Source organism: Solanum pennellii, chromosome 2 (genome assembly GCF_001406875.1).
Source record: "Solanum pennellii chromosome 2, SPENNV200".
NCBI classification, from domain to species: domain Eukaryota; kingdom Viridiplantae; phylum Streptophyta; class Magnoliopsida; order Solanales; family Solanaceae; genus Solanum; species Solanum pennellii.
In genome coordinates, this window is record NC_028638.1 from 47468230 (window position 1) to 47494380 (window position 26151).

The 26151-nt window shown below is 35.0% G+C and overlaps 3 protein-coding genes across 22 annotated transcripts; 2 read left to right on the plus strand and 1 right to left on the minus strand.

Moving 5' to 3' along the window:
• Positions 1-67: 67 nt before the first annotated feature.
• LOC107011104 (putative PAP-specific phosphatase, mitochondrial) lies at positions 68-6692 on the plus strand. Its single transcript, XM_015210452.2, has 9 exons — positions 68-335; positions 470-572; positions 1272-1374; positions 1691-1899; positions 2537-2596; positions 3359-3735; positions 5027-5105; positions 5175-5225; positions 6248-6692. Exons 1-9 carry the CDS (start codon positions 241-243, stop codon positions 6395-6397), a joined length of 1227 nt encoding a protein of 408 aa, XP_015065938.1. The 5' UTR covers positions 68-240; the 3' UTR covers positions 6398-6692.
• Positions 6693-7008: 316 nt separating this feature from the next.
• On the minus strand, positions 7009-12719 carry LOC107011105 (pentatricopeptide repeat-containing protein At4g13650). Of its 20 annotated transcripts, none has more exons than XM_015210463.2 (6): positions 12377-12719; positions 9149-12267; positions 8451-8668; positions 8141-8204; positions 7893-8007; positions 7009-7266 (listed from the first exon to the last, which is right to left on the minus strand). In XM_015210463.2, exons 1-3 carry the CDS (start codon positions 12425-12427, stop codon positions 8632-8634), a joined length of 3207 nt encoding a protein of 1068 aa, XP_015065949.1. In that variant the 5' UTR covers positions 12428-12719; the 3' UTR covers positions 7009-7266; positions 7893-8007; positions 8141-8204; positions 8451-8631. The 20 variants fall into 20 exon arrangements, with proteins under 20 accessions (XP_015065949.1, XP_015065947.1, XP_015065945.1 ...); XM_015210461.2 differs by having other exon boundaries at positions 8400-8668; XM_015210459.2 differs by having other exon boundaries at positions 8393-8668.
• An 856-nt stretch (positions 12720-13575) lies between these two features.
• LOC107011107 (putative PAP-specific phosphatase, mitochondrial) lies at positions 13576-22470 on the plus strand. Its single transcript, XM_015210466.2, has 9 exons — positions 13576-13783; positions 13873-13975; positions 14506-14608; positions 15089-15297; positions 15479-15538; positions 17554-17936; positions 19392-19470; positions 20339-20410; positions 22008-22470. The coding sequence occupies exons 1-9, from the start codon at positions 13689-13691 to the stop codon at positions 22155-22157; spliced, it is 1254 nt and encodes a 417-aa protein (XP_015065952.1). The 5' UTR covers positions 13576-13688; the 3' UTR covers positions 22158-22470.
• The last annotated feature ends 3681 nt before the right edge of the window (positions 22471-26151 follow it).

Sequence of the window (26151 nt, forward strand, 5' to 3'; positions counted from 1 at the left end):
ATTGAAGTACAAAATATTTGTTTTTTTATAATATACGAACTAAATCATTCGAATGGTCAGAAATCAACAAAAATAAATGGATCTAGGCTATTGAATCATGACTAAAACTTCGGTCCACCACTTTCCATCATTACTCTTCAAGCAAACAAATTTAACCCAGGTACATTTCGCAAAAATAGTTGTACATTCCAGGAATAACAACTAACAACTACCTGTCTTGACTCCAATTTCATAGCCTTTATGGATCTTCTCCGTTACTCCGCCTCCCGCTATCCTGCAGCTCATCTTCAACTTCCCTTCCGTACGCCACTTCGCCGGCGGTTCGTCGCCGTTAGGTCTCCCACCGCCGACACTTCTCTGCATATTTTTTTTTCTTCAGTTGTTGAATTCATATATTCGACCTCAATTAGTTTGAGACTGAGACACAAATTGATTGATTGATATATGAGTGTGATTTTTCTTCTTCCAGGTCAAGTTTGAGCCTTCCGTTCGCGGAGCAGAAAGCTAAGTATTATAGCGAGCTCGAAGCTGCTGTTGATGTTGTCGAGCGAGCTTGTCGTCTCTGCGTTGACGTAATTTCTCCATTCACTGCGATTAATTAGCTAATTGCTCCTTCACTTTCATTATATATGACTGTTTGAGTAGACAAATAATTAACAAAGTTAATTTGAAGTGGATTAGTGATAGTGGATTTAACACAATTTTCAGAATTTAATTTGACGTATTTAGAAGAGTATTGAAGTTATCAAAGATGATTCTCTAAAGTTGTATGGAAACGTTTTGGAAGGTGTCAAATATAGATTGGGACTGGTAGTTCTCATTTTTCGGTGGACTTAATTTGGCAACTACTGATGGAGCTAATCAACCAAAAATATTTTGAGTTCAGAGCTACTTTTTCGTTCCACAGTCTTAAAGAGAGTCTTTTGAGTTCAATTGAAAGATATGATGAATTTTAGACTAATGTTCTTGGAATTGGTTACAATGTGGATTCAAAAAGGCATTGCTTACTGCTTTCTGCTATTCAATATGCATGCAGGTTTTCCTATCATATAAGTAGTTTCATACCAATGCACATTGCTAAACTAATACTATCTTGTTCTGAGGTACTTAAAATTAAAGACTTCTGAAACAAGTTGTCTGCACCTCATCTCAAACAAGGCACAATAGTCACTTAGTTAGAAACTTGCTCTACTTCTATACATCTGACTCATGAAGTGGCTGAGTTGAACCATTTTATCCACTAAGAATGGTGATATCTTTATGATTTCTAGGTGAAGAAGTCACTGTTCTCAAGTGATGGTAGGATTCTTGAGAAAAATGACCAGACCCCAGTCACCATTGCAGATTTTGGAGTGCAGGCTTTAGTTAGCTTGGGTAAATTATACTGTATGTTCCTTTTTATTTACTGACTGCAGTTTCAGCTATCTAGTACTTCTCCATCACTCAAGAAAATAAGAAGGGATATTCATGGAAGTAAAATGATTAAGTTATGAGTATAATTTTTGAAGAATGATGAAATCACGATGTAGTTTTTGACAATATTGAAAATTATGGATATGATTTTTTGTGCTTACCCATTGGTTCACTTAAGTTCTCTTCTTTTTTTTAAAAAGATAAATTGCCTGATCAACTTTTTCTTTGGAGATAAGATGAATTGTTTCTTGACTGGATTACATCCTTATTCTGATAGAGATGAACAAACTTTTTCCCTCCATACCTTTGGTGGCTGAAGAGGACTCTGCATTCTTGCGTTCAAATAATCTGGTTGGCTCAGTGGTTGATGTTGTAAAGGATAAAGCAACTTTAGGAGATGAAGTAACAGAAGATAATATTTTGAAAGCAATTGACAGAGGGGGAAAGGATGCTTATGTATTTGCGCCTGAGCCAGCCACTTACTGGGTGAGTTTCATGCTGCTTCTGAAGATATTCGCTAAGTTCATGTGATAAGAGATTAAAGTACTCCAAAGGCTTCAAGCTAAGGGAAAGTTCCTGAAGGGACTAGAATTCCTGAATTCATGTTGGTTTCGCTCTTTCACATTTTGTATGAAATACACATTTGTCTAGTTGATGATCATTTGTTCAATTTTATGTTGAATATAGAATTTCCACGTTCTGAAGAACTCCAAAATTTGATTCTCTTTCTAGAATTTTGGTTAATTTAGAATTGTGTCATTAATATCTCCTGAGAAACATTTCAAGAGGTTATCGAACAGGTCGTGGTAGGGGGGAGGTTGGATGGATGGTAGAATATATTAAAACAGTTTCCTTCCCCTTGGATAACCTTCTTTTAGTTGAAAATACGTCTTCTTTTGTACATTAACTTTTACCAGACCAAGGCTAATATTTTTAAGGCCCTACTCACTTCTATCAATATGACATCAGGAAATACTTCCTTGTCTGTCTTTACTCTGTATTTTGTGATTAAAATAAGTCAACTTTTATCGTCCATGCCCTGAACAGCTGACAAAAAGGCATGTTTGCAGTTTATACTTGCATAGTACTTGGGCTGCACTCATAAATTTCCAACCTCGTACAGATTCTGGATCCTATTGATGGTACACGAGGGTTTGTTAAAGGTAGTGAGGCTCTCTATGTGGTATGCTTCTCAATCCTTTTCTTTCTGTTTAATGTAATCAGTCTTTTATGTTCTGTTTCTTTTTTAATTTTCCAAATAATTAAAGGAAAATGAGAGGAACTGAAAAAGAAGAAGCTGTTTTAACATTTTGAGGTTGCTTTCCAGGGAACTGGCCAAGGTAGAGGGGGTAATTAGTTTGAGGGGTCACATCAAACTCACTCTCTTCATCTGCCCGTTGTGCCAATTAGTTCCCACTGGGAACTGGGAATGTAGGTGCTCAACAGAAGAGCCATATAGGGCCAAGAGTGATCAATCGAATACCCTACGTCAGAAAATTACATTATGCATATGTGAATTATATATATTAAAAGAGAAACCTTAGGTTTGGAATTGTAACGGAGATTGTGATGCTGTTAAACTGAAGGCCTCGGTGGAGGCAAAATTAAACTCATCTGTCCTAATCGTCTTTGGTTCTTTCTATTTCGCCTCAATAAAGTGCAGTCATGTTTATTCTGTTTTGATGCCGCTCTTCATATCTTTGATGTTTTTCTAATACAATTTAATTCCTTCACCAAAAACAGTGCGGTGTGATTCACTTATCATGAAGTAATTAACGTTCTGCAAATAAGGGAGCTGATAACTAAATTGATGACGTCATAAACATTGTTACAGTAGGTTTAAGTATTAATGCTTGATTCTATAGGAGTTTTTAGCTGCCTGGACTAGAGTTGTGTCTTTTCACCTTCCCCATGCTTATTTGGCCAAGAATTTGTATCTTTTCAGGTTGGTTTGGCACTTGTAGTTGAAGGAAAGATTGTCTTAGGAGTCATGGGCTGCCCCAACTGGCACGAAGACTGTTCTGACAATTCTATCATTGGGTTCCAAGAAAATCAAAGTTCCAGATCAGGGATCATCATGGTTTCTCATGTGGGTTGTGGAACATGGACAAAGAGGTTGTCAGACATACTATCCAATGAGTCACCTCACACTTGGACCAGATGCTCTGTTGACAGCTGCCAAATGGTGCAGGGGGCACGCGTTACTATTCCTGAAAGTCAAACATGGAAATCTTTACCCTTGTCAGGTTTATTTGAAGCAAAAACGGACTCTGAGAACATAGGAGAAGGGAACATACTTCTTCTGTCTGCATGCTGTGGGAGGTGAATCATTCTTCTCAATTTTTTCCCCTCATATTCTTGACATACGTGAACCTAGATAATGATGAAATGATACGTAGTTATCTGATGTGAAAAGAAAGGATGCTTAGATTTGTGGTGTGAAATCTTTCTTTCCTTCTGTTCGCAGTCGTGAAAGTTTTTACCCCTATAGGGCTCCAATTTGGTTGATGAGATTCAATACAGAGGGGTTGATGATGAAATTGAAAATAAATGGGATACAATGATTTCCTTTGGAAATTGGACCTAGATAAAGATTGGGCTTGGGAAAAGTTGAGGTGATTTATCAATCAAGAGCATCGTTAATAAAATTTATCAATCAAGAGCATTTTTAATTAAAATCACTGCCTCAAGTGAACTTATAATTCATGGCACTAGGATTTCATTTGTTCCAGCAAGTATTAGCTTGCTTTATCTTTTAAGTTGCTTCACTTGTTCTTGGAATGCAAGCTTGCTTTCTCTTCTAAGTAATTGCAGTTGTTCTGGGAATGCCTTTACTATGATGCCCAACAATTCTTTTCTTACAGTAGGCTAGGCTGGTAGAACTTTTTAGTGCCCGTGAGTTGAACATCACTCAGTAGATACATATTCTGTAACCTGCAGGTCATGGTCTTGTAGTTACTGAGAAAGTATGTTCATTGCGTCTTGATGATGTGCAGTTCAGCAACAAAAAGTTTTCTGCTGGCTTTGTGCATTATTGGAATGTCATTCAGTACCTTAAAAAATTAAAGCTGCTTGCAGTTGCATAACCTCTAATTTTGTCTTGATTTTCCCCCTTTTATTTGACTCGAACAAATATAGCATGTGCTGTTGTTAGATCTGAAAACATACAACCTGCGGTTCTTCTTAGTTTGTACATATACTTATCCCACACCATTCTCTTATATATGTTTATGTTTAGAATTTGATGAGGCATTGTAACATCACAAACCTCTTCTCCAAATGAAACTAGCTTTATAATAAACTTATGCTTCCAAGTTGGAATTTGGACTGGCACTGGGTAACAATCGTCAACTTAATACAGAAGAGGCTTATCATTCATGTCCAGAAGAGATTGAGTGCTCTATTTTAATACTTTAGGAAACAGAGTGCCCTCAGAACCATTCTTCAAGTGATTATAAAATTCATTTTCCGTTTAGCCTGAACAGCTGAGTTGTAATTACTTTTGTATCGTCTTCTTTCTTCTTCTTTTACGGCCGCAATCAAAGTACTATTTCAATTTTCATGATGGTTTTTGCACATTTGTTTTATTCAATTTTTGTTTCTAAATTTACAGTTTGTGCAAATATCTGATGGTGGCTTCTGGTAGAGCATCGGTTTACATTCAGGGGAAGAAGGCGACATCTATTATCAAGGTAATACTATATTCTCGAGATTATATAAAATTAGTAGAGCAGTATGATGCTCATATATGTTGAATGTAGGTCTGGGACCATGCTGTTGGAATCATATGTGTCCATGAAGCTGGAGGGAAGGTATGCATTTCTTTGTTGGTTTCTTTTTTGACATACCTTCTATACCTCTAATTGCCTGCCAACAGTTGCATCTTACAACCAGTTCTAAGAGAAGTCAGTGCTGCTGATACATCACTTATTTAACTACACAAACAGTTGCAACTATATTGCATGTAACCAACACGCTTTTCGTTTTCTTTTCCTTAATAAAAAGAATTAAGTCATGTAAAGTACACCCTCTGGTATTGCAAATTCGAAGATATAGCTTTTATCTTTTCCTTTTTAGTCTAGATATAGTATTTTGAAGGCTTATCATCACTGTTTTAAAGGACTTCTCTTTAAAAAGTCAAATTCTGGAGGTTGATTCTCTTGCTCGACTGATTCATGCTTTGATTGGCTTTGTAAAATTATATTATCTAAAGAATTGAGTGAGGGTCCTAAATAGTGATTCATGAAACTTAAAACGCCATGTTAGAGGCTCGTTTTACTTATGAAGAATCACAAAGTGACAAGAGGCTCGTTTTATAGCTTTATTTCTTGTTACTTTAATTCTTAAACTTTCTCGTATGTTTTTTAAGAAACAATCAACCCATCTTTGATTTGAAAGATCTGGGACACTGCAAGAGATAGCAGCAACTGGAAGAGAATGTGTTATCCTACATTACACCATCTGCTGCTTTCCACTTATCTGCTAACTGAAAAGTTGTTCACAACTTCATATCCAGGCATTTATATTTTGTGACGGCTGACACTAATTCATGCCTTGATTTGTATTCACTGGCATCAATTTTCTATCTTCTTATGTTCTATCTACATAATTTTTCTGCATATGACATTGCCACTTGGACTCAAAGCAGAGGCCCAGCTTTTAAGAAGCTTTGATCTTTGTCTTTGATTCTACTCCTGTTTATGACTTTGACTTTATCCTATGTTCTTCAACTTATGCATTATAGTAATTGAATGTGGATGATTCATTCATAAAAGATGAGCAAGAACTAGATTGCTCAATTTCCTGGTTATTTACTGTGCACCTTACTTGTCAGGTGACTGACTGGGAAGGAAGTTCACTTGATTTTGCAGCAGATCAAACTGAACGGAGACTCATCTTTCCTTCAGGCGGTGTTCTTGTGACTAATGGGAGCTTACATAGCAAGATTATTGGAATGATCTCTTCAAATTCTTCAGTTCTTTGACAGGCTTTTTGGCATTATTGTGACAAATCAGTAGTCAGATACTAATGAAGATTTCCGCCAATTCATCAATTGTTTAATGACACTTGCATTCTTTTGACGAGTCACAGCATATAGAAGTATACATATCAATGTCTCTCCATTTTCTTCCTCCTCGTACTCATCAGTATCTCTCTGTTGTTTCTCATAAATACTTGTATCGTTCTTCTTTCATCTGTATGGAAGGATAATATTGGTGGAGAATGATTCATGACTGCAGTCTAGCTTATAAATCAATGTTCTTTTTGTTTCTTCCCTTCATTGAGTACTTCGATGAAGTGAGGATATTTCTCTTTTTTCATCTGTACTGCAGTCAAAATCTATAATCATCCAAATACTGTGAACAACTTTAACAAGTCTTTGAAGATCCAGGTGAAATTTTGCCATTCTAAGTTGAAAATTTTCGAGCTGTGTCAATTATCCAGGCCTTCATTATATTAACCTATGAGCCGTGTTATTTTTAAATTTGATTTTAATCTTCCACCGTTTCTAAATTCTAATTGGACGAAAGAAAACCACATACACAGTTTCCTAATCCAAACCAATGTTGGAAAACAGTGAACTTGACAACTTGATGTCTCCACTTTGTGAAGTCGGAAATGCCACTTCTCTTTACGATTATAATTTAAATCACAAGTATATATGCCTACGAAGTCTCAAAAATAACGACAATTCACATCTCTTTTCTCTTTTCACGTCAAAGCTTCATATACCCCCTCCCATTTTATCTAATGGATATTTTGATGCAACTGTTTGGTTATCGTGGAAGGGCGATACCACAAGTGGAAGTCTGTGATTGCTGCAAAAAGGATGAACAAGTTGTACCACGATCCCTGCATCAACAAGTTACAAAAGGGAGGCAAAAACAAGTCAACTTTTTTTGTGTACGTCGGGCAAGAGATCGAAATTTCAGTTTTTCAAAATCAACCACGGAATAAAATGGATAACGACTTCAAATAGCGTTTTGTCAATCTTACTTCTCACCCTGCAGTCCTTATATAAAGGATGCACTTCCATATTTGTAAGGTACAAGCTAATTAAAAGATGGCATCATGATTTAAATACTTCTTTTATATATTATAATAATATCTGCTTACTGGGTTAAGATTTCTCTATCGAGAAAGATAACCGATAGTATTTGCTCTGTAGCTACTTGATTCTTATGTCCATCAAACCATGTAGAACAGTGCAAGGACTTGAGTAACGTTAACAGCTTTTCCCCCAAAACTTATGTTGTTCACAATATAATTGAAAAACACATTGGTGGATTCCTAGGAGAAGCAAAGAAAAAAAAATCACCAGGAGATTTTTTTTCATCTTACTTAAGCCTTGGAGGCCAGAGTTACTTGGTACATGTGTTGGTGGAAAGTAGCATGTACCCCGTGGAATAATCTAGGTGCATACAAGCTGGCCAGACACCATGTGAAGGTACCAGACAATGGTAACATAATATACTAACCAGTTCAGAATTCAGATACATATCCACTGGTCCTTTCACCTTGAGGCTCATAATTTTGACCTTCACTTCAGCTCACTCTTTTGATCCTTCGGTTTTTCATTTTTATCTGGATGCTCTGCAAATTTGATTACTATGACATTGACTTAAGAAAATCTGAACAAAATACTTGCATGACACAATTACTCAGCTACAAATAGACAATAACAACTTGAAAGAGAAGGACATAAACTAAGAGTGAAGAACATTACCAGCAGCTATCATCAGTGAGGACGCATGAAGCAGTTCTTGGTCCAGTTGTTTGGAACTAATGCACTGCAGTTGACAGAAACAAGTCAGCAACCATGTATGCACATTAATGTGTGTACACACGTCAATATATATTCTCAAAAGATTTTCAAGCCAGCGTGACACTAAAAGAAAGAGGAGCTAGAACAAAGCGAGGTTGCCAAAACGGAAGAGAGACATGAAATCACAGTAATTTTGTCAACCTTGAAACGTACTTGAGACCTTTTTTATATAGCCAAGAAAAATCCGAGGGCCGCGGCGTATGGTTCAAACCTTGGTGTTTGGTGGACATTTGACCCGCTCCTCTACTCTTCTACACTTAAATACTAGGCTTTTGTCAGCCGAGGATTCAAACTCCTTATGTGCAAAGAATCCACACATTTCGATACTGCGCTCTTACCACTACACCAAGAGCGAGAAGTGCATACAACCTTATTGATCACTTGGGATATGCTTACACATGGTCTGAGAAACCAGTCATCCTTTGACGACTGCAAAAGAAGGAAGCTTACATACTCCAGAGGTTTCAACTTCTAATAATATATATGCAAACATTGACATATAAGTATATGCTTCATAGTTTTATATCTAACGAATGTAGAGTACTGGTGAGTTTATCAAGAAGATAGCATTAGCATGAGGTTCTTTTTATATTTTTACAGATCACAGTAACGCCCAACTATAATTGTGCTTCCTGACAGGGAAAATGGTACGCTTAATCATAGCAATTAAATCAGTAGCTTTGTCAGATCTGAGAAAACGGGAACTGGAATATATCATAGGGAACTTTTGGTAATTGAAAAGTGATGAATATTACGGATTTCAGTTAAGTTGACTTTTGAACCAAGGCTATAATCATTATAATCCTCAAGATAAAGTGTTAATAACTCTATTGATAAAAGTATCCAGAGCATCAATCTCAAACACTGGAAGTTTACTATGTCGTCTCAACCTTCAATAGTTCCAATTACCAGAAATCATTGCAGGAACATTGACCATCTGCAAAATGATGAAACCTGTATGCATCCCGTACAATAATGGCCCGATCTGCAACTTTCGACACACACTTTATCCAATTGTGGCAGTCATTGCAGACGCGGAGATTCTTCATCACTCGTATGGGGATCATTTCAGGCAAGCTTAAAAGTCCAAATGCAATAGCTAACTTTTCACTGTGAATATAAGCAGTTGGATCTTTTTGTCCCAACTCCAGATCATTCCAAAGACTATTATTGTCTTGAACATAACCAATCATTACTACCCGTTTATTTAGTTCCTCCACAAAGTCATAGATATGATTTGCTAGTGGATGGAGTCTATCTCCAACAAAAAATGCATGGATAGTGTTTTGAACTTCAATCCAGCTACGACCTGGCTCTTTCTTAACACCTCTATCTTTCATCAGTAGCCTTGTCTGGTTCCGAGAATCCCATCTTCCAAGAACTGCATATAGGTTTGATAATAAAACATAAGTTGCTGAGTCTTGAGGCTCCAATTCTAGGAGGCGGTGACCTGTCTCTTCCCCTATTTCAATGTTCTTGTGAACTATGCAAGCACTTAGGAGGGTCCTCCAAACCATTGCATCAGGTTCTACTGGCATTGTCTCCACAAAGTTCATTGCACGCTGCAAATGGCCAGCTCGTCCTAAAATGTCTACAACAGATGCATAATGTTCTAGTTTTGGCATTAAACCATAATCCTTACTCATTGAATTGAAATAGCCAAGCCCCTTATCCACTAAACCCACATGGCTACACGCAGATAAAACACCCAAATAAGTGACATGGTTTGGCTTCACACCAAGATGTCTCATCTCCTCAAACAGTTCTATAGCTTCATTGCCACACCCATGTTGAGAATAGCCTGTTATCATGGCATTCCATGAAACATCATTTTTATTTTGCATTTCAAGGAACTCTTTCCTGGCATCCACAAGGCTTCCGCACTTCGCATACAATGTGATCAGGATATTGGAAGCTTCTGTTTCGGCATTATAACCTGTCTTTTTTATTCTCGCATGAATCTGCTTCCCCTGTTTAATATTAGTGGTATTAGCAGCGGCACTAACAGCAGATCCATATGTGAACATGTTAGCTTCCACTCCATCTCCGTGCAATCTAGAAAATACTTTTAATGCTTCTTCACAAAATCCACTTTGGGCGAATCCTGATACCAAGCCATTCCACGAAATAATATCTTTTGTATCAATTTTGTCAAATGCCGCATATGCATCTTGTATTTTGCCGCATCTCGCATAAAGAAAAATCAACGCATTGCCTATTGAATGATCTAATGAGTAGCCTGACATCACTGACTGTGCATGGATTTGTCTCCCTTGATAGAGTGCTTGAATGCCGGCACATGCGCTGATTGCACTTGCAAATCCTATGTTATCAGATCGAATACCACGGTCTTGCATTTCTCTAAAAAGCTTTAGAGCTTCAACAAAAAAGTCATGCTGAGCGTATCCAGCAATCATAGATGTCCAAGATACAACATCTTCCTCATTTAGACGCTTAAAGATTTTCTCTGCTGCATCCAATTTTTCATGCTTGGCATACATATCTATAAGCACACTACACACATAAACATTCTGCCAAAAGCCAGTTTTTAGTACTTGGCTATGTATTTGTTCTCCAAGATACAGAGCGCCAACAGATGTACAAGTTCTCAATATACTGGGGTATGTGTATTGATTAGGTTGTAGCCCTTTAAACTGCATCAGTGAAAATATTTTGAATGATTCATCCAAATCACCCATCTGCCCATAACCCACGAGCATCACATTCCAAAGAACAATGTTTTCCATCTGGCTTCCGAGGAAAAAATTATGGGCTGTTTCAATGTCAGAGCACTTAACATAAAGGTCAAGTAAAGAACCTTCAATAATGCTATCTGAGCATAGACCTGCCTTTGTTGCATAAGAATGCAGTTGTCTTCCCTTCTGAAGAGCTCCTAATGATGCACAAGCACCCAAGAGGCTTGCAATTGTAACACAGTCAGGTTTTAACGAACTTAACTGCATTTTTTCGAATAACTGTAGAGCCTTATCACTGAATCCTTTCAAAGAGAGACCAGAGATTAGAGAATTATAGGTAACTCCATCCTTCTGCGGCATTTCAACAAATACTTGCTCTGCCAATGGCAAGTATCCACAGCGAGAATACAATGTAACAAGGGCATTACTGACAAAAACATTGGATAAAAATCCCCACTTATAAATACTAGCATGGAGCTGTTCCCCCAAATTAAATGCTTCTATCTTTGTGGATGCACTAATAACACTCGAGAAAACATATGGCGTCGGAATAACTCCAAAATTACGCATATCCTTATATAGGAGAATAGCATCTTCTTCTCGGTTGTTCTTGCAAAAACCAGATAACATGGCAACCCAAGACGAACTATCCCTTACCGCCATATCCTCAAAGACTTGCTTAGCAGAATCTACAAATCCATTTTTGGAATACAAATCAATCAAACGGTTAGAAACGATGAGCTGCAACCCAAGACCATAGCGCGTAATCAAAGCATGAATCTGTTCAACACCCCGGATACGAAATGCAGCCTTGTTATCACTGCAAGCTTGCAGAACTTCAGAAAATGTGCACTCATCCGGATTAACATCTTCTCTTATCATTCGAGAAAACAAATTCAAAACTTCGTCATTTCTTTTTATCCTTGAAAAACCAGACAGTAATTTATTCCAGCAAGACACATTTCTAATTCCTATTGGCAAATTATCAAATATTTGTAATGCACTCGATAAATCTCCACCAGCAACATAAATATCAAGAAACCTAGCACCAATCCTATAGTCAGCGCCAAATCCCAATGTCAACAACTTTCCATGTAGTTTCTTGGCATCTATAATTGACCCTTCACTCAAGCAACTATCTAGTAAGCTTAGATAATAAGTATGATCAAAATACCCTTTGTCTTTCGCTACCCGCTGATGAACAATAGATGAATAATATTCATTTTCTTCATCTGAACAATCATCAAGAACCACTGAAGTTACACTTGCACAGCTACTAAAACTACAGTTCTTCAATCTAATTTGTTTACCATATTGAAAACTCCAAATTTCCTGCAAATTAGAAAAGAAAAGAAAAATATTTGGGAACCGAAAAAGTAGCTAACTTGACAAAACAAAACAAAAAAATGATAAAGAAAGAATTTTTCTTTAAAGATTTTACCTTGCGAAGACAATCAGTAGACTTGAAAAAGGATTGAATACTTCTCATCATCTATTTTGCTCTATTCTGGGCTTCACTAAATTCATCTTTTGTAAACCTAATTGAGCTCCAATTTTGTTTTCTCCTCTTCTTTGTGGTATCTAAGCAATGTTATAAACAACATTTTTTTTTCTTCAACAATTTATACCATAGAACAATCCTTAATCGAAATACACCTTCTGATTACAAATAAGATTTTAAAAAATAATATCAAATTCATGTTCAAGCTCAACAGTTGAAGAAACAAATAGCAGCAATGTAATCTGAAAACCCTCTTTATTTGCAAGTTATAAATCCACAAAGAAAAGACACTTCTAACAAAATTGAAATATTTTCAAAGAGAACACCTAAAACTTACCGTAAATTAAGAGCCTGTTTGGCTCAGCTTAAAAGCTGATCAAACTGATTTAAAAGCTGATTTTTGACTTAATTAGCTGTTTGGCAAGACTCAAAATAACTTATTTTAAGTTAAAAAAAACTTATTTTAAGCCAAAAGTTAAAAGCTCGGGTAGGGGTTTTTTTTTTTTTTAGCTTATAAGCTGTTTTAAGTTGACCATATTTTTATCTTTTTGCCCTTAATATTTTTTACAATCTCCAAATTACCCACATAACCCTAACATCTCTTTCTTCCATTTTTCCCTTTTCACGTTTGGCATAGCAATTTCAGCACTTTTATCCAAACACATAACTGCTTATTTTAAAAATAAGTTTCAGCACTTTCAAAAGTACTTTTTTAAAGCTGCTTTTATTAAGTCCATCCAAACGGGCCCTAATAGTTTAGTTTTCAAATTATGTTCTAAACTAGAAATATTATTATTTAATTTAATATATGTCGAATTTATGATATGACATAGTAAATAGTCTTAAATTTTTATACAGCTATAGAGTTTTCTAAAAAAGCTAAAGAAAGTGTTAGAGAACTTTTGTACATTTAACAAAATTTAAAATTTTATTTATATTGTAAAATTGAAAATTTTAAATTCAATAAATTAAATAAATAAATATTTTTAAAATTAGTTAAGAATCAAACTAATAGTTCAGTCGAATTTCAAAGTATGCTTAGTATTTCTCTATTTTCTGCTACATATTATGTGTACGAAAATGACTTTTCTATGTTAAACTTCAGTTAAAAACGAAATATTTCCTAATAGAGGAGTATATAAAATGTTTAAAATAAGGAGGAAAAAAATATAAATTGGCTGAGCACGTGCTGAGAACACGTGAGAGATTCTGCCAATTTCAACCGTCGGAAATCAATCCGTTGCTCCGGACGATGGATCTCCTCCGGTGCTCCGGCGTCCGGTTTCCTGTGACTCCTCTCCTACGTCCACTCCGTACGGAAATTCGCCCATGCTTCGCCGCTGTGAGGTCTGTCACAGCTGATAACTCTCTGCGCCGTTGCTAAAAATTCACTTTCCTTAACCGATTCTAATTTCTTACTCTTTCTGCGTTTGCAGGTCGAGTTTGAGTCTTCCGTTCCCCGAGCACAAAGCCAAATATTATAGAGAGCTGGAAGCTGCTGTTGATGTTGTCGAGCGAGCTTGCCGTCTCTGCGTTGATGTAAATTTCTTTTATTTAGCTCGCTACTTATATCGATTACTTGTTATTGAAATTGAATGAGTCTGAGTAGAAGGAATCCCTACATAGGCGGCATACAGTGTGTTTGGTTGATTGATTGTGTTAACTTATTATTTTTAGGTGCATTTGGTTAATAGCTGTTAGTCAATTTAGTGTATTTTCTGAAAAGAACTAGTTTTTCTTTCAATTGATGGAACATCGTGCTAATTTTATTGTAATTCCATAGAACACATATGTGGAAAGACTGGTTGCATTTGTAATAAGGAACTTCCTCTCTGCTATTATACAATCTGTATAATTTGATTTAGTACATGGAATTTTTGGTATGTGAAGTGTTCTACAGTGTACTCAATGCTTAAGATCATAGATTTTGGAGACAAAAGATATTAGCTTTTCTAAGAGATGATTGGGGGTGGGGGTGGGGGGTCGGGGTTGGGTCAGCAGCCTGTCAAGTTTCGTTGAAAGTAAAGTTCGGCTTCTTGTTTTCTCATTTTCTTTTTAATGGTTGCTAGGTGAAGAGTTTGCTGTTCTCCGATGATGATAAGATTCTTGAGAAAAATGACCAAACCCCAGTCACTATTGCAGACTTCGGGGTGCAGGCTTTGGTCAGCTTGGGTGATCCATTTTTATTTTCTTGAATTCTTTATCATCTTCGTGATTAGTTGATTTAGAAGTAAGATCAGTTTTCAACAATATTTTGTAAAATTGGAAGGAGAATAGACAACATGCATGTTGGAGGTCTAATTTGTCTCACCACATATTTTTTCCTCTAGTAAGAATGTTTTTCAACCTATTTATAGTTCTCAAGTTGCTTTCTGCTTCATAGAGTAAATATGGTAGGATGCATTGATACTGTAAGATGAAGGTGGCAGGATGAGTATTATTTCGTAAGTGAACTTCCGTACATTGCTGCAATTGATTTCTTCATGACATGCATTTTTCTTGTTACATGAAAATGTGCCTAATGAACCATCAAATAATTTAAGAATGGTCAATCATGACAGACATTGTCTTATTTCCCTTCTGACAGTCTTGATTATCCTCTTAGCACAGAGCTGAATCGTTTCTTTACTCTATCACTTCCTTCTCTGATAGAGATGAACAGACTCTTCCCGTCCATTCCTTTGGTGGCTGAAGAGGACTCATCATTCTTGCGGTCAACTAATCTAGTAGGAGCAGTAGTTGATGTTGTCGCTAATAAAGCAACTTTTAGAGACGAAGTAACAGAAGATAGTGTCTTGAAAGCAATTGACAGAGGAGGCAAGGATGCTTATAATTTTGGGCCTAACCCAGCCACGTACTGGGTAAGTTGAGTTTGACTCATGAGTAATATTCACTAATTTTCATGGTAAACTCTATCCAATCTTTAAAACCTTTACTTAAAGAAGGAATTCCTGTGAAAGGAAATAATAGAATTTTCAATTCCATTTTGGGGGATAGACCTTTTGTCGCACAGCTTTCATAAATTTCATGGATCTGGTACAGGTGCTGGATCCCATTGACGGGACGCGAGGGTTTGTTAAAGGTGTTGAAGCTCTCTATGTGGTATGTCTTGAATCTGTATTTTTCTCTTATTATTCTTTGTTTCTTGTCGTCTTTTGTTTTCCCTTTTCTTCTTTCTAACCAACATAAAAGGAAGCAGGGAAGATTGTCACTAGTATAGGTATTCTAATTATAAAATACCATTAGGGGTAGCTAGTAAAGAGGTAGCTTATCCATGTATTGATTTTTGTGTAAGTTATACAACATTTGATAGTTAGGAATTAAGTTAATCATGTGTGAAATTAATACAATGTTTGGTTTTCATTTTAGAAATCCACATAACTAATATAGGCACAAGTTATGAGGAAATTGATGTTTATTTTATGTGGGGTAGAAGATGGAATAGTTAATACCTGCATAACTTATACTTGCATAACTTATACCCACATAAGTGCATAACTAATACCTGCATAATTCTAATTAGCTTTTAGTGCCCAAGCTAACCATCTCGGAGGAACTTTAGTAAAGAGAACAGCTTACATGTGAAGTTGTTTTCCATGACTATGTCCAAAGATAGCAAGTATTAGTTGTTTAATTGATTGGTTTTAGTTCAAAACAAGGACAGATGCCAAATAAGCTCTCTATGGCTTCTCACCACATAAGTAACCTCCACAGATCAAATGAAAGCCTCTTTTGTGAAGGTTTTCATGTGTCAAACAGGTCTTCATACCCTCCTTATAGGAAGCTTTCATTTTCCAAATTTGCCTCCATGGTCATGAATTACCCAGTTGACCACCAGTTTTTCGAGACGAGTGGCAGGATTTAACTGTGAAACATCCCTTATTAAGAGCTTTCTAATACATTTTATCCTGACAATGAGCTAAGTTTTGAAAGGATTCCAAGGGTTTCAAAAACTTAGCAAGTCGGCCCATCTCCCAATCATTCAGATGTCTTCTGAAACTGAGATTCCATCCATCTTGCCCTGTATTACTGAACAAAGTGGTGTCAGATAACAAAATTAGTCCTAATAAACTAGGAAACTGCTCTTTCAATGGACCATTCCTAATCTATTTACTACTATGAAAAGCAATCTTCCTGCCATCACCCACTTTGAAACCAATATTACTCAGAAAAACCCGACCATAAAGCTCTAACATTTTTCCGAACTCCCACCCCATAAGGAGCAGGCACCACCTTTGAATATCAATGTCCTTTAGAGACACGTTTTTCATCAGTTACCTATTGCTATAAGACATGTTGTTCTGAACTAAATCACCACAGCCATTTCATCATTAAACTGTTGTTAAGTTGCCTCAAGTTTCTAATGCCCGGACTATTCTCTTTCTTGCTAGCAGTCCGTCACACTCCAAGACTGAGGTGGGACGTGATTGACACCTGACTCTAACTCCTTGTCTGGTGAACCCAGTACCCAATTCCTAACTGTCTGGTCATGGAGCATCACTGAATCTGAATTAGGTACTTTTTTTTTTATAACCTTGGTGTCCGGGAATTATTTACTGATTTTTCCTAGTTTGTTACCCACAAGGCTACTTTTCACTTAAGAGGGAATAATCCTGAAAAATACAGATTATTTACTGGTATTATCCTTGTCACCTTAAGGTTCTGATGTATTCTGCTATACTTCAACTATTTTTAGTAGCTTACTAATTTTCAATCAAATTACTCTATAGTATGGGTGGTATTAGTTCCATTGCTTTCAATAATTTCTCCCTACTCATCAAAAGGGCAAGAATTCATATCAATTGGTGAAGGATGTGAGGAATGATTTTATAAGGGTGAAACCTTTATATTGGTATTACAGTGGAAAGCACTCGTATCAGGCCTCTCTTTTTGTCTCCCCTCATCCTCTTTGTTTTGTTCTTTTTTCCTGACAACACGTTGTTTCAGGTTAAAGTATTAATATTTCTCCAAAAAGAAGTCTTCGTAACTAAAGAGTCTCCGACGTTATATACATAGCTTTCCATCATAGCATGTTCTTTTAGGATTTGTGAACTGATTGAATTGAGATTATACCTCTTGCCATTTCTATTACTTATTTGGTTAGGTTTTGTTGTTAGGTGGCTTTGGCTCTTGTGGTTGAAGGACAGATTGTTTTGGGAGTTATGGGGTGCCCTAACTGGGATGAAGACTATTTTGTTAGTTGTGTCACCGGTGTCCAAGAAACTAGAAACATTTTCTCCAAATCTGGGATGATTATGGTTTCTCACGTGGGTTGTGGAACGTGGAAACAAAGGTTGTCAGACAAGTTAACCATCGAGTTGTCTCAAAGTTGGACAAGATGCTCCGTCGATGGATGCCAAGTACTTAAGGAGGCACGTTTTTGTACACCAGAAAGTCAAAAGTGGGAGTCTTTTCCTCTATCATCCTCATTTAATGCAAAAACAGACTCTGAAAAAATAGGGAAAGGAGACATCCTTCTTGTTCCTGCATGCTGTGGAAGGTGATGTCTTCTTGTCAAAGATAATTCTCAGGCATTATTTTAGCAAGATTGGTGCTTTGACGTTAGATGTGTGATGAACAACTGTCTCTTGCCTACAATTGACATTTAAATAATGTTTTCAAACTAGATAGGCCTCCAAAAATGTGGATGCATTTTGATATAAGAGTAGACAATTAAATGAAAATTGTGATAGTAATCCTTATTAGAAAATAAGGGTTCAATAAATGTAGAGCTGAGGAAGAAAATTACTATAGCTGAATGAATAAAGCATTTTCAGTTTGAATGCTGGTCACAAGCACAATTAGAAGTAGTTAAACATGCGATAAAACTGGTTTTACATATGGCTGGCATACATGTTGGAAACCTATTTGTGATTTCTGATATGATCTGAGCTGATGATATAATCTGAGCATAATACGACACTCTATTATCACGGATCTTATCCATACATGCAGTGAATATCTTAATAATTATATCTTTGTACAACAAATTGTATTTGTTCATGATCATCAAATTGTCTGAACCACAGATGTGAAGGGTGATATCTGGGCGAGTATTCTCCAACACTCGATTTTATCCTCTGATCTTTGTATTTCTCTGTTTCAGGAACGAACTTAGAAAAAAAAAGAACTTTTTTCCTTGATTTCAGGATTTCTTATTTGTGCCTCTAACTGTTAAGCTTTCTTTCTCCACCAAAATTGCTGCAACTATAGAGATATTAGTGCTGGTAGGCATCTTTCAGATACTTATTTCATTGTGTACAATGGGTTTCTTCAAAAGTCATGTTCACTAGAATAATATTCTGGAGGAGGGGGAGTCTATGCGATATTTTGGTGTCTGCTATTCTTCAATGTCAGTCCACATATCTGAAACTATTTGAGCAGAGTTCATAATACCTGAAACTATTTGATCAGGATATTGATTAAATTAGTTGTCTTCGAGTTGCTTATATAACATCAGATTCTTGTTATACTTGAAAAAGCTTATAATCCACAGTTCGTTACTTGACCTCTGTGACCACACATTATTTCAGTTATTGAAATCCATCTAAGATGATTATATTTGTCATTGATCTGCTTGATTAGTCTTGTGAAGCAACACCAAATACCAACACACCCTTCTTCTGTGAAGGAAATTTGTTTTTTAGCAGTATTTTGTTATTAGCTTATGTGGAATTATCATTATCTTATTCATTTTCGACAGAGGTTCATGGATTACCTCCAGTAGAGATTGAGGGACACTATTTTACATTACCTCTGGACAGAATCACAATGGTCACATTATGTATATTTTTTCGTGATGCTCTAAATTAGACTCCATTGGATGAATTGTTCAATTGTGAATTTACCACATTGTCTTCCGACTCACCTTTTAGGGTTAGAAACTAGTTATGTTGTCGTGTTTCTTTGATGGGCTTTCCACATTCTTTTAATGCAATTTTCTTCTGCTCCACAGTTTGTGCAAATATATGATGGTGGCTTCTGGTAGAGCATCAGTTTTTCTTCTTCGTGCAACAACCAGAAAAGTTATGAAGGTAATTTTTTAATCTCTCATATTATAGAGAACTGCAATCAAGTGAGCTTGTGCCTCATGTCATTAAAGTTGTAGACTTGTGATCCTTTAGTGAAGCCCCTTGTAGTTAAGATGTATTATGGCGCTAGCACAAATTTTACCCTGGCTAAGTTTCTACAAACAATAAGAGTTAAATTGTATGTTATTCTAGGAGTCTGTTGATCTTGTTAGAGATTTATACACGAGTAAAAATAAGACTTCTAGTAGTAGAAAAACTGATGTTATAAATATTGAATTGAGACGGGTTATATGGAGCGCCATGGTACTGATTCTTATAGCCAACCCCAACTAGCTTGTGATTGAGCCATGTTTGTTGTAATAAAAGTGTAACTAGTGCAGACTTTCTTGAGATTACTAGTGGAGTTACATTGGTAATGCTTCACATTTCTATGAACACGAGGAATATAGGATACTACAAACTTTCTTGAGATTATGAGAAAGGCATACTAGTTTGGGTTTATAGTCCGTGGTCCAAACTTATTTGCAGAAACAAGCCTTTTGAGGTTTCCATCACAACTTCATAACAGATTGTTTTATACATATATATAGATAGATTGAATTACAGATTGATAAAAAAATGCATTTATGATATCACATTTGAATGACAATATACTTTAATTATCGGCACCGGAGAGCAAAATTAAATGAAAATAATTTCATGGAAATTTGATAATTTTGTCGTAAAGTTGTTTCTTTCTTCCTTTGTTGGTCACTTCAAGTTGACTGGATTTACTCAACCATTATCTATTGATGCCACAAAATCTATGTGTTAGCATATTCTTTCTTTTGAATGTTCAACATTCTGATACGAATATATGACTCAACTGAAGAAAATCTCTGGCTATGCCCCTGCTTGGGACCATGCTGTTGGAATCATATGTGTTCATGAAGCCGGGGGAAAGGTATGTGTCTTCCTATTGGTATTCCTTTATGTGTCTATGCATCTCTTTGATGGGGTATTTTTTTCTGCATACGCATATATCTTAAGTTCTCTGCTAATAAATTCCGTTTATATAACCAGCAATTGGAGAAAACAGAACAGTTGGTATAATATTTAGTAAACCTACATAAAACTTAAGTAATCCTAACAAAACTACCTTTTTATTTGTATAACTCAAGATGTAGGCGTCGTCTTCTTCTGTTTTTGGGCCAATTCGCATGCAGGTTCTTGATCAAGGTCGAATGGATATAGATGAGAACTTGAGAATTGGTTGGGAGGCAAAAAAATTTCATACGACAGAGCATAACTCCTGCGGTTTGCTTTAAAGAAAACAGAGTTTCCCAAATCATTAAGGCCCATTTATTCTTAATCTGTTGGAGATAATTATTTCCATCTCTAATAGACACAAAATATGCTTGTTATAGAAGTATAAGTAACTAGGCAGGTTACTTTAGCTTTCTCATGGTGACGTAATCATGTCTCACAAATGAAAGAGTAGATCGAAATAAATGTTGAGCATTTCTCTTAAAACATCTGTGAATTGCAGGCAGATTAAAACAAAATGATATTTCTACCTCTTTGTGATAAGGAAAATGGACTTACAGAACACTTGAAGGAGGGGGACAGAAAACAAACCTCCTTGTCATAACTAAGTTGGATAATCCAACTCTTTACAAGGGAAGTTGACAAACTAAAAGCTGATAAAAATATAATAAGTTGGAGGTATGGACTAGAAGCAAAAAAAGATCTCCAACCTTTACTAAAGAAAATAAAGTCTAGACTAGCTATTGTCATCAAAGATGAAAAGAGTTGGATCCCCTGATTCTGAAGCTAACAAAGATGGACTTAAGAGGGAGATTGTACACACAGCCAGACTCAGAACTGGACATCTGGGGCGTGAGCAATATAATATGGGTGCTCACATTAAGTAAACAAAGAATTAGTGTTAGTGATGGTTCTGACTGTGATACCAATTTAAGAAAATGGATTTTGACACAACTCCATTAGCTGAGGATTCCCCTTGACCATATAAAGAGACAATTGATCCCATCACCGACCAGTTTGGGAGATCAAACACTTTGGATCTTTTTTTACATGATGATGAATATGTGCTACCTCCTCAAAATTCTCTTTTGTCAATCAGATGTAAATTCAATTATAGCCCCAGAGAAGCAACAACTGCATAAAATACCATACCTCTATTGTTATTTTCGTTCTTTAGATGACCCATCGTAGACTATTATCACTATCAAGCTTTTCCCTGATCGTGTTACCAAGGGGGGATGTATCCTGTTTGCGACCTTGTTCATTTGGCACATTAGGATGTAAAGCCACTAAGCTAGGGAAATCTTTTGAGCGCTAGCTTTGATTTCCTTGCTTGATTCTTCTCAATTTTAAAGGCTTTCTATTTATCCTTTACCTTTCTACTTGAGGGAGTATGCGTAGACTACATCAATTAACATGAATCTTTTTCTTGAAGCATTCTTTCTATCATAAAAATAAACGAGTCTGACTTGCTATTATCCTAGTTAATCAGCATGCATGTAAATTCTTTTCAGGTGACTGACTGGGAAGGAAGTTCAATTGATTTTGCAGCAGATCAAGTTGCACGGAGAACTATATTTCCATCTGGTGGCTTTCTTGTGACGAATTATATCTTACATAATCAGATACTTGGACTCATCTCTTCAAATCCATCAATCAATTGATGGCTCAGGTGTTTCTGGTGACAAATTATACCTCTAATTCTTTTTGTCAATCTGTATTTTTTTTAGTAACCCTGATGCCCGTGCCATTGAACAGTATATTTGCCATTGTTTCTTAGCATACTTGTATTCTTTGGGCCTCATTTGGCTAACTCTTCGACTTCCACTTAAACATCCTTCAAGTATGGGATCTTCATAGAGAATGATTCATTTATTATATTCAAGGAATAGATATTACTTAAGAACTGGACTTTCATGTGTAACCCATTGTAACTCATTATTATCTATCAGGATCCGAAAAGGTCATTTTCTTCTATTTATTTTCCTCAACAAACAACATTGTCAATTATCATTTAAAAAATTTTGCACAAACACAACGCCGCGTTTTATCCAGAATTCTTGGTCTCTCTGCTTGCATGCAGATACTAAAGATACCTAAACTTTATTTTCTGCAGATATTTGGTCCTCAAGCATCTTCTTAAGTTGTTATCTTTGATGTTGTAAGGTGCAATGACTTTAATGAAAAAGCTGATACGTCTTTAGTTATAGTCTTATATTCTAATAAGACTAATTCAAATGAATTAAAGGGCATTATTGCATGAGCGTGCATTTTTTTTAATGATTGTGATCCCTTTCTCAATTTTTGCACACTTCGACTAATTTTATGAGATACTTATCTGCTTTTATTAACAATAGATACTAGGTAAACTCTATTCGGCTACGACAAATGGGAATGCATGAGCGTGCATTTCTAAGCTCAAAGTTTTCTCCAAATTCATTCAATCGACTCCAGTGGTTAAGATTCTGTTAATATTGAGATTTATACACTATGATAAAAAATAATTATTTGCACTTTAGTGCCTGGCCAATTAGACCCAATCCATGTGACAATATTTTATCCTTCATGAGACAACAACACTGTTTGTGGTTCATGTTTCTTGCATTGAAAGCGCCCTAAGTATTATCATTATTACTATTATTATGGACTACTTAGTCACTATGTGTCATCAAATTATTGCCTCTTTAGATGGAAATTCTACTTTTTATAATATTCAATCATATATAATTCGTAGGATCATTCCAGAAATGTCAACTGTTCTTTGAAGTAATCCACGTATACCCAATTAAAATGGCAAGAAACTGGTAAATTAAGCATTTAGAGGGCCCTATTACTTGGAATGATCTCGAATTTTCATGAATGCCAGTTGTAGTACTTTAAAAAATATTTAATTAATTAATTCAAAGTTCTAAGCATCCCAATATAGTATTATTCACCAATTATGTGCTCTCGTCTACATAGATTATGTGGTTATCGAGTAAAATATTATGTGCATGGCTCTGCTTAAAATATTTCTGTCACTCTATTGGTACACCACACACATATCTGGCTTAAATAATAAGCTACTCCTTCGGTCCTATTTTTATTCGATATTATTTAACTTGACATGATAGGACGACTTTTAAACTTTAAGGTCTAAAATAATTCTAAATATCTTCGCAGTTGTAAATCATTTTAAAAGTAAACTTGTTTTGATAATACACAGAATAGTTGTCCACAGAAAAGGAAAAAAAAAACATATTTCAAATTTGATGGTAAATTCTTCGTACGTTTGCTGGTCAATTTAAAATGTAGACAACAAATGTATTTTTAGCCAACACTAACTTTTGGACAAGAAGTTAATGATCCAAGTATTAATATATGTGAGCAGTAGTTAAATTAATTTTATGATCTACTCTATTATATACGTGGACACATTTGAGGGTGTGAGAGATCTCACTATGCCTTCGTTGATTAATTAAGCGCTACTAATTGTACTTATTTGCATAATCAGCAATCTAGACTTAATTTTATAATTCAAAAATCCTTTGATGACACCAAAATCTGCGACATTAGCCTAAGATTGTGCCTACTGTAATGTGATTAATAAAATATTAGTACTTAGTAGGTTGTTAATATAATCATCTACTTGGTTAATTCTATATATTACATATTTTTCAATTTCTAGTTGTATAAAGTATTTCCTTTTTAATAGTAATAAATTGCCTATTTTCTTCTCTAAGTCAATAATTTAAGTTAGATCCTACATTTGTGATTAAAAACTTATTCGATATATAAATAATTTATTCAAAACTCAGTAATATATATATGTATATATTTTATAATAAAATTAAAATTCTAGCTTCGATTTTATCATGGAAGTGAGGCGGGATAGGGTTGAGTCAAAATAAACCGCTCGCATTGGAAAGGAAGGGATATAAAATCTCAGTGCATCCATAAAATAATGTTTGGTCTAATATGATTAGTTTACCAAAAATTATTGTAATGATTGGTTTAAATTAAGGATAAATTAATATAGATGGATTTGGAATTATGTGAGGCAGATAAAAATGGAACAAAAGGGAAGATATGTGATGTGTGTGTATATATATATATAGTCCTATATTGCATGGTTATTAAGTAAAATATTGTTATATGCATGGCTCTGTTTGAAATGATAGTGTCACTCTCTTGGTACACCATATAAATATAATGTTCTTTTTTTTTTTTTATAATAAGGTGGAATTTCTTAAAATAGTAACAAAAAAGTGCCATCCACAAGCACTTTAATTTGGTCCTTCTTCCACAAATAGCCAACAAATCCTATAATAAAATAGATTTAATTTCGAAGAATAAGATGAATATTATTATTCAGGGTTAGTTAATATATTGAAGGGTTTGTTGGAAAAATTGAACAGCTCACCATAACATGAGGCTTATTTAAACTTCAATATATGGTTCACGAAAGAGTATATAATAGTTGACTATGATTCAATTATTATTATTATATGGAAATTTATAAATTTCTGAATCCGTTTATGTATTGCAGTAAAATAACACATCTCCATTTCTCGATAGAATCCACCTAAATAGTTGGACGTGTACTACCTAATTTGAGTATTTGCATGAAATTAAGTATTAGTTTGTTAAATTAACTACCAAACCTACTCTCTATAATTATCACAAGTAACTTCCTGTTTTAGTATGTATGATTTCAAACATATTTATAATTTAATTTCTTTGAAGATCGTACGATTTTCTTGAGAATATATATTGCATGTATCTTGAATCGTTGAAATGAAGGTTCTTTTACAATTTGCAAGACACAAGTCGTAAATAATGCTTAACTTAATAAGAAGTAATTAGGATGTAACCATCTGTTAATTAAATGTCAAACTTGCTCTATAATTACTTTATAATCTGGCAAGTGGTTGCCGATTTGAGGATTATGTGTTCCTTAATTAAGTACTAATTGTACTAGCCCGCACAATCAGCATGCTAAACACAATTAAATAATCTAGAAGTACCTCCACGTACAACACCAAAATCTAAAAATATTGGGTTGAACACTTTCAATGTGATTTATATACACCGTTCAGTATCTCTGATTAAGATACATTATGTATTTAAATAAGAAATATTAATGCAAAGTAGAATAATTTTTATATATAAGGGATCGTTTGGTTGATGTATTATCATAACTAATCACAACATTAAAATCTCAATAAAATAACAAAATTTTTGATGTATTTACATACCGCTTAAGTTTATCTTAACTCAATATGTTAAATAAAAAAAAATATATGCCTAATAATTCAGTAAAATCATAATAAATAATACTATTTTATATATATATATATATATATAAACTCATAACTTTAAAAAAACAATAAATTTAATTTATTATAACTAGTAATTTTAAGAATCTATAAAACTTAAATTTTGACTTTATCTCCGAAATTACATAGTAAAGGTAGTATGTAAGGACAAATCATACTGGATATTAAAATAATATTTGACCTAAATCTTAATATAGGGGCTATATGTTTAACTTATGTGAGACACAGATAAAGTTGTATATTTAATTTATTACGAACTTTACTATTTCACATGAAATAAATATTACCTTTCCACGTCTAAAAATAATAACATCATCAATATATATATAGTAGGCGCCCG